General features: G+C 36.7%; 1 protein-coding gene across 1 annotated transcript in view; it reads right to left on the bottom strand.

Moving 5' to 3' along the window:
- MTRF1 (mitochondrial translation release factor 1) overlaps window positions 1–7,520 on the bottom strand; it is a 72,348-nt gene that overhangs the window by 26,994 nt on the left and 37,834 nt on the right. The window contains exon 7 of the mRNA XM_007948180.2: window positions 3,880–3,997. Coding sequence (XP_007946371.1) covers window positions 3,880–3,997 — 118 coding nt within the window. The remainder of the gene's footprint in view (window positions 1–3,879; window positions 3,998–7,520) is intronic.

Here is a 7,520-nt window from a genome sequence, read left to right as displayed (position 1 = left end):
CACTTGTTTAGAATGTATACCTAGTAATGGAATGGCTGGGTCAAATGGTATTTCTAATTCCAACTTTTTAAGGAATCTCCATACTGTTTTCCACAGTGGTTGTACCATTTTACAGACCCACCAGCAGTGTATGAGAGTCCCAATCTCTTTGCACCCTCACCAACATTTGTTATTTTCTGTCTTGTTGAACTTTGCTACTAGTGCTGGGGCAAGATGGTACCTCATTGTTGTTTTGATTTGCATCTGTCTAATCTGACATCCATTTTGGTCTTTTTTCTTGTCTTTTTAATATCCTTTTGCTTTCTTCACAAATGATGTTCTTGATGTCATCTCACAGTTCCTCTGGTTTTTGGTCACTGGTGTTCAAAGTGTCAAATCTGTTCTTTAGATGGTCTGTAAATTCAGGAAGGATATTTTAATTGTCTTCAGCTTCAACTTGAACTTGCATACGAGCAGTTGATGGTCTTTTCCACAGTCAGTTCCTGGCCTTGTTTTGGCTGAAGATTGTGAGCTTCTCCATCACCTTTTTCCACAGATGTAGTCTATTTGATTCTGGTGTACTCCATCTGGTGAAGTCCAAGTGTATAGCCTCTGTTTATGTGTAGAAAAAGGTATTTGCAATGAATAAGTCATTGGCCTTGCAAAATTCTATCATGTGCTCTCCAGCATCATCTGTCCAGCTACCAGTGATTCCTCTGTTCTAACTTGTGCATTTCAACCACCAGTAATAATCAAGACATCTTGATTGCATGTTTAGTCAATTTCAGACTACAAAAGTTGGTAAAAATCTTCAGTTTCCTTGTCTTTGGTGGTTGGTGCGTAAAGTTGAATAATAGTAGTATTAACTGGTCTTCCTTGTAGGCACATGCATATTATCCTATCATTGACAGCACTGTACTTCAGGATAGATCTTGAAACATTCTTTGTGATGATGAGTGCCATGCCATTCCTCTTCAATTTGTCATTCCCAGCATAGTAGATCATATGGTTATCTGATTCAAAATGGCCAAAACCAGTCCATTTCATCCCACTAATGCATAGGATATCAAACTTTATACAGTTCCATGTCATTTTTGACAACTTCCAATTTTCCCAGATTCATATTTTGTACATTCTATGTTCCAATTATTAATGGGTGCATGCAGCTGTTTCTTTTCATATTGAGTTGTGCCACATCAGCAAATAGAGGTTCCAACAGATTTACTCCATCCATATCATTAAGGTCAACTCTACTCTGAGGAGACAGATCTTCCCCAGTTGTATTCTGAGTGCCTTCCGACCTGCGGAGCTCATCTTCCGGCACTATATCAGACAGTGTTTCAGGGCTAGCGATAGTGTTTTCCAGTAATATATCAAACAGTGTTTCACTGCTATTCATAAGGTTTTCACTGGACAGTTCTTTGAGAAGTGGATGGCCCCTTCCTTCTTCTGAGTCTGACTTAGTTGGGAAGCTCCGCTGAAACCTGTCCACCATGGGTGACCCTGTTGGTATTTGAAATAGCAGTGGCAAAGCCTCCAGCCTCACAGCAACATGCAAGCCATTACAGTAAAACAAACTGACCAATGAGTATTGGAAAAAAAGGAGTACTCTTATATAAAATAAGTAACAAATTAAAAAATCCATTAACCTTAAAATGACAAACTGATGTAAAAGATTAAATTTACCTTAGAAAAGTTAGGTGTTATTGATAATCTATGAGTATGAAGGACAGCAGTGGAAGACTTACAGAGGCCACTTTCACTGACCAACTAACTGGTAACCAACTGACAATGCTGGTTCAAAGCAGTAATATCCATTTGTCTTCATCCTTGTGGTAAATTTTACCAAAAAAGTAAGTTTTCCCTCTATAAATATTTAAGCATACCCCTATGTACTAAAAGGACAAGAATAGGCAAATGTATAAAGACCAAAGTGTATTTAGTGGTTACCAGGGATAGCAAGGAGAGGATAGGGGGGTTACTGTTTAGGGAGTATAGAGTTTTGGTTTATAGTGAAGGAAAAATTGCATTGATTAGGGTTGCACAGCTGATTAATATAATTGCTGTCAATGAGTTGTACACCTATAAAAAGCTGAATTGGCAAAAGTTGTGTGATAGATATGATAGATATATTTACAATAACAACAACAAGAAAAATAAAGAGTACCTGCTGAGGCTGCTTACGTACAACCAAACACTTCAAGGGATTTGGTTCCTTGGTTTGGAGACTTACAGTCATGATTTCATGGGACAACCCACTTAATTGGCTTCATAAAAAATTTTTTTATAAAAAGAGTTAGGCTTGGTATGCCTTGCCTAAAGGAAAAGTTTGAAGGTAAGTCTTAAGGCCGCATTTAAATCAAAGAACAAGATCTCGGTAGTTAAACACATACTTTGCCCCAAGGTTGATTTGGAAGCACAATGATCAGCCACCTTTTTAAATGCAGATAATTTATTGCTGTACAGGGCAGTTTTTAACCCTTGTAGATGCTTTGAAATATTTTGGTTCAATGTTAGAATTTAAGTTAACTTTGACCCTATTTTTTTGTCATTTTTATTTTTAATTCACTTTAAGATAATCACTCCTGTCCTGGACTGCTTATGATATAAAACAATATCCAACAATGCAGGATTCAGTTGAAACATCCTAAAACTCAACAATTTCTGAATTGCTTAAATAAATTATGAAAGGCTATGAAATGTTGTAATAACCTTATTTTTTGGGAAAAATGATATATATACATTGTTGTTGTTGTTTTTAAGTGCTGTTGAGTCGGACCCGACTCATAGCGACACCTCCTTGGGTTTCTAAGGCAGTATCACTACGGAAGTAGATTGCCCTATCTTCCTTCTGAGGAGTTGCTGGTGGATTTGAACCTTCAGCCTTCTGGTTAGCAGTCAAGTGCCTTAGGCACTATGCTACCAGAGCTCCCAATATATATACATAGGGAAGAGAATAATATGAAAGGGTACACAACAAAGATAAATAAAATAATAGTTAATGGGTATGGTCATAGATGTTTTATGTTCTTTTGCTCATGTATATATTCTAGTATTTTATTTTTCTTATGGAATCAAAATCAATAAAACTTAAGAGAAACTATAAAATTATGCTATTGTTGTGCATGTAGGTTATTTCAACTTTTGCTACTGTAAACTGTGCAAAGCAGTAATAATTGGCTGAAAATTAGTTTAAAATTTAAAAGGGACATTTGATTTCAAGATGGTATCCTCTTTCTTTTGAAAATCACACTAAAGTAAGATAAAAAAAAAACCCACACACAAACTCCATCTGAAATGAAACTAGGTGACATACGTAATCCACAAATACAACATATGACAAAAAGTGGATGAAGAACGGTGTTGTGGACTGAATTGTTCCCCTAAAAACACATGTTGAATTTCTGGCCCTTTTATCTGTGGATGTGATTCTGTTTGGAAATAGAGTTTTCTTTTATTATGCTGATAAAGTCATACAAGTAGATCTGAAACCTAATCACTTGAGTTATAAAACAACAAAAAAGACACAGGGGAAAGATGCCATATGAAAACACACACATACATAGTGGATGCATCTACAAGCCTAGGAACTTCAAGGATTGCTGGCTATTGGAAGCTGAAATAGACAACAAATAACCCCTCCTTTCCACAAGTCATGTCCTGAATTCTGACTTCTTGCCTGAACTGTGAGAAAATAAATTTCTGTTCTTTAAAGTCACCCACTTGTGGTATTTCTATTATGGCAGCACTAGCTTACAAGGGCCTTAGGTATACAACTCCAGCATCACCTTTAAAAAGTATAAAGAACCAGACACTGATTATTTCCTTCCAAATGCTGAATCAAATTTTATAAGATGTGCAAAAAATGTTGTAAGTACAAAAGAAAAGGGGCATGCTTACCTGTGGGGATATGGACAAGTCTTACAGCACTATCAGTTGTATTAACATGCTGTCCTCCTGCTCCTCTGGCTCGAAATGTATCTACTCGTAAATCCTTGGGGTCTACTTTCACGTCTATCTGGAGCAAAAGGTATGGTATAAGTAATTTTATACTTAGTGAACACTTTCATACTAAATCTATTCCAAGATTTTTCAAATAAACTGTACTGTTTTGTGTTAAGACTAAGAGCCATTCGATAAGAGAGGAACTAACTTAGACCAAAGAAAGAATCATTAATGCCCTATTTCAATGGCACACTATTTTTTAACACTGACTTAGGATGTTAGGAGATCACTGAATTATGAATCTTTCAAAAGTTTCATCATCTATCATCCTAAGATAGAATATACTAAAAAGAAAAAAAATAAGAGAGAATATGTGTCTGGGTGTGTCTGTATGTCTGACCAAATAAACAGTTACAAAATACACTGTTTTGGAGAGGAGGTCTACAATTTTGTTCCATATATATATACTTATTTGCACGAATGACAGACATCATGGGTGACTTTTCTCTTTGAAAGGACATTAACACTTAATACTTAAAAAAAAAGAAAAAGGGGGGGAGGAAAAAACCACTAATAACAAGGTCAAGATTAGAATCCTTAATACCACTCAGTTGGTAATCCTGTATTTTTCTTTTAAGATGAGTACTAAATATACAATGAATTGTGCCAAAAAGCAAGATTACATACTGCAAAGACTTATGACATACAGTTTTGATTAAAATATACCAGTTTTGGCAATCTTAAATTTTTACTAAGCACTAAGAAATTAAGAATCATTTCCCATTTCATGTGGTTATAGAATATTAAGTAGTTAGTAAGCAAGTACATGAATATCAAATACCATATTCTCCCAAATGTTACAGAAACTACTTCATGACTTTTGGAAGATCCTGAACACAAAAACAAATGACTTAATAACAAAAATAATTTTAAATGCTAATGAAAAGAACATAACCCTATTCTTTTAGAAAAGTGGAGCCTCCATTTAATGAGTTTAATTTTCAAAAATATGAAGGAAAAATGGAATGGTGGTATTATAATTTGGAACTGTTTTATGTATACTCAATAATAAACCAAGTAAGTAAATATATATTAAAATGATTATAAGAGTTTCAACCTAAGAGGATGTTATTATCATTAGGTATCATCCAGCTGGTTCCCATAAACAGCGACCCTATGCTACAGTAGAACTGCCTCATAGTGTTGTGTAAGTGATAATCTTCATGATGGCAGATCTCCAGGTCTTTCTTCTAAAGAGTGTCTGCGTGGGTTCGAACTGCCCACCTTTGGGTTAGCAGCTGAACACTTAACCTTGGCAAAAGCTCCTAACTCTAAGGGAAAAGAGATATAAATACAAATGCAAGAAGTTGAGGAGGGGGAAAACTATGGTAATTTTAAATCTGAATTGGTAATAGTATGAACTTATGATTTAAAAACATGTATTTCCTAGCTTTGTCCACTGATACTATTGACCCAATTTGGACAATTTGAGAAACAATTTAATTCACTGAATTAAAAAAATAAATCTATGAGTCTGTGAAACCATTCCCCTTGCGAACAGGAACCAGACAAGGATGCCCTCTATCACTATTTCCATTCAACACTGTACTGGAAGTCCTAGCCATGGCAGTGAGGCAAGAAAGGGAAATCAAAGGCATCCATGTTGGTAAGGAAAAAGTAAAACTATCTCTATTTGCTGATGATATGATCCTATACATAGAAAACCCAAGAGATTCAGCAAAAAAAACTACTGGAACTAATTAAGAGATTTAGCATAGAGGTAGAATACAAGATCCAAAAATCAGTTGGATTCCTCTACACCAGCAAAGAAATTGCTGAAAAAGAAATAAGAAAATCAGTATCATTTACAATAGCTACCCAAAAAATAAAATACTTGGGAATAAATATACTAGGGACACAAAAGACACTACTGCAAGAAACCATAAGAGATCTACATAAATGAAAGAACATATCATGCTCGTGGATAGGAAGATTGAACATTGTAAAAATGTCAATTGTACCCAAAGCAATATATACATTCAATGCAATCCTGCCAAAGGGACAAGGAGGTGACATCTTCTGACCTCCTGTAACTATACAAGAGGAGAAAGAATCACCGTCAGCAGCCCAATGCCTGCTCCTATGAAGCCAAACATGACGCCACCCTCCAGCCCTCTTACTACCCTTGATACCAACCATCCCTCCCGTGGCACCCAACACCTCTCTGCTGGGTTCGGTAATTCACTGCAGTGGCCACCCAGAACTCACAGATTATGGGGTTTACTAGGGAAGCAACAGGCTACAATTCAAGCTCAGGAACACGGTCAGTCTCTCTCAGCTGGTCGTGTCTCAGCCAACAGTCTCTCTAAGTAGCAGATCTCTATCTCGGCAGTGTGTGTCTCTCGCATCTTTCAGCATGTCTGTCTCATGTCTCTCAGCAGTGTGTCTTTCTCAGGCGGCAGTCAGAGACACTCCTCCTACCTCTAGGAGGGCTTATTTTGAGCCTGGCCAAGTGGCAAAACTTCCAATCCCAACATCAGAATTCTGCACCCCTGAGAGACAGTGAACTTCCCAGAAGATTGCTTCATGCTGCTCCAACAGAAATACACCCAGTGGACAACTTTAACAATCAGCTACTCACAGCAAAGGGGGAGTTACAAAGATTATGGCTAGAGAAGCCACACCATATAATTTATTACACCACAAATCCCAATCCAGATCCCATCAACAATCTTTAGGGATATGGAAAAAACAATCACTAATTTTATATGGAAAGGAAAGAGACCTCGGATAAGCAAAGCGCTATTGAAAAACAACAAAGTAGGTGGACTAACATTCCTGCATCTCAAAACCTACTGTACAGCCAAAGTAGTCAAAACAGCCTGATACTGGCACAACAGACACATAGACCAGTGGAACAGAATTGAGAACCCAGAAATAGATCCATCAACCCATGGTCAGCTGATTTTTGACAAAGGACTATAAAGTCCATTAAATGGGGTAGAGATGATTTCTTTAATAAATGGTGCTGGCAAAACTGGATATCCATTGCAGAAAAATGAAACAAGATCTGTACCTCACACCATTCACAAAAACTACCTCCAGATGACTTAAATGTGAAACCTAAAACTATGAAGTTCCTAAAGGAAAAATTAGGGACAAGTTTAGGGGCCCTAATTTATGGTATAAATAGACTGTCAAGCATAACCCAAAACACACAAACAGCAGAAGATAAACTAGATGAATGGGACGTTCTAAAAATAAAATTTTTATATGCTTCAAAAGACTTCTCCAAAAGAATCAAAAGAGAACCTACAGATTGGGAAAAAAATATTAGGCAATGACATATCTGACAAGGGACTTATCTCTAAAACTTATAGAAAACTCCAATACCTCAACAACAAAAAGACAAACAATCCAATTTAAAAATGGGCAGAAGACATGAATAGATACTACACCAAAGAGTATATTCAGGCAGTCAACAAACACATGAAGAAATGCTCACAATCATTAGCCATTGTTGTTGTTGTTGTTATGTGCCGTCGAGTCAGCCCTGACTCATAGCGACCCCTCCTTGGGTTTCCGAGGCAGTATCA

Source organism: Orycteropus afer, unplaced genomic scaffold, assembly GCF_000298275.1.
Source record: "Orycteropus afer afer isolate SDZICR_OR568_19922 unplaced genomic scaffold, OryAfe1.0 scaffold00207, whole genome shotgun sequence".
Taxonomy (NCBI): Eukaryota; Metazoa; Chordata; class Mammalia; order Tubulidentata; family Orycteropodidae; genus Orycteropus; species Orycteropus afer.
This window is presented reverse-complemented; position numbering and strand designations above follow the sequence as displayed.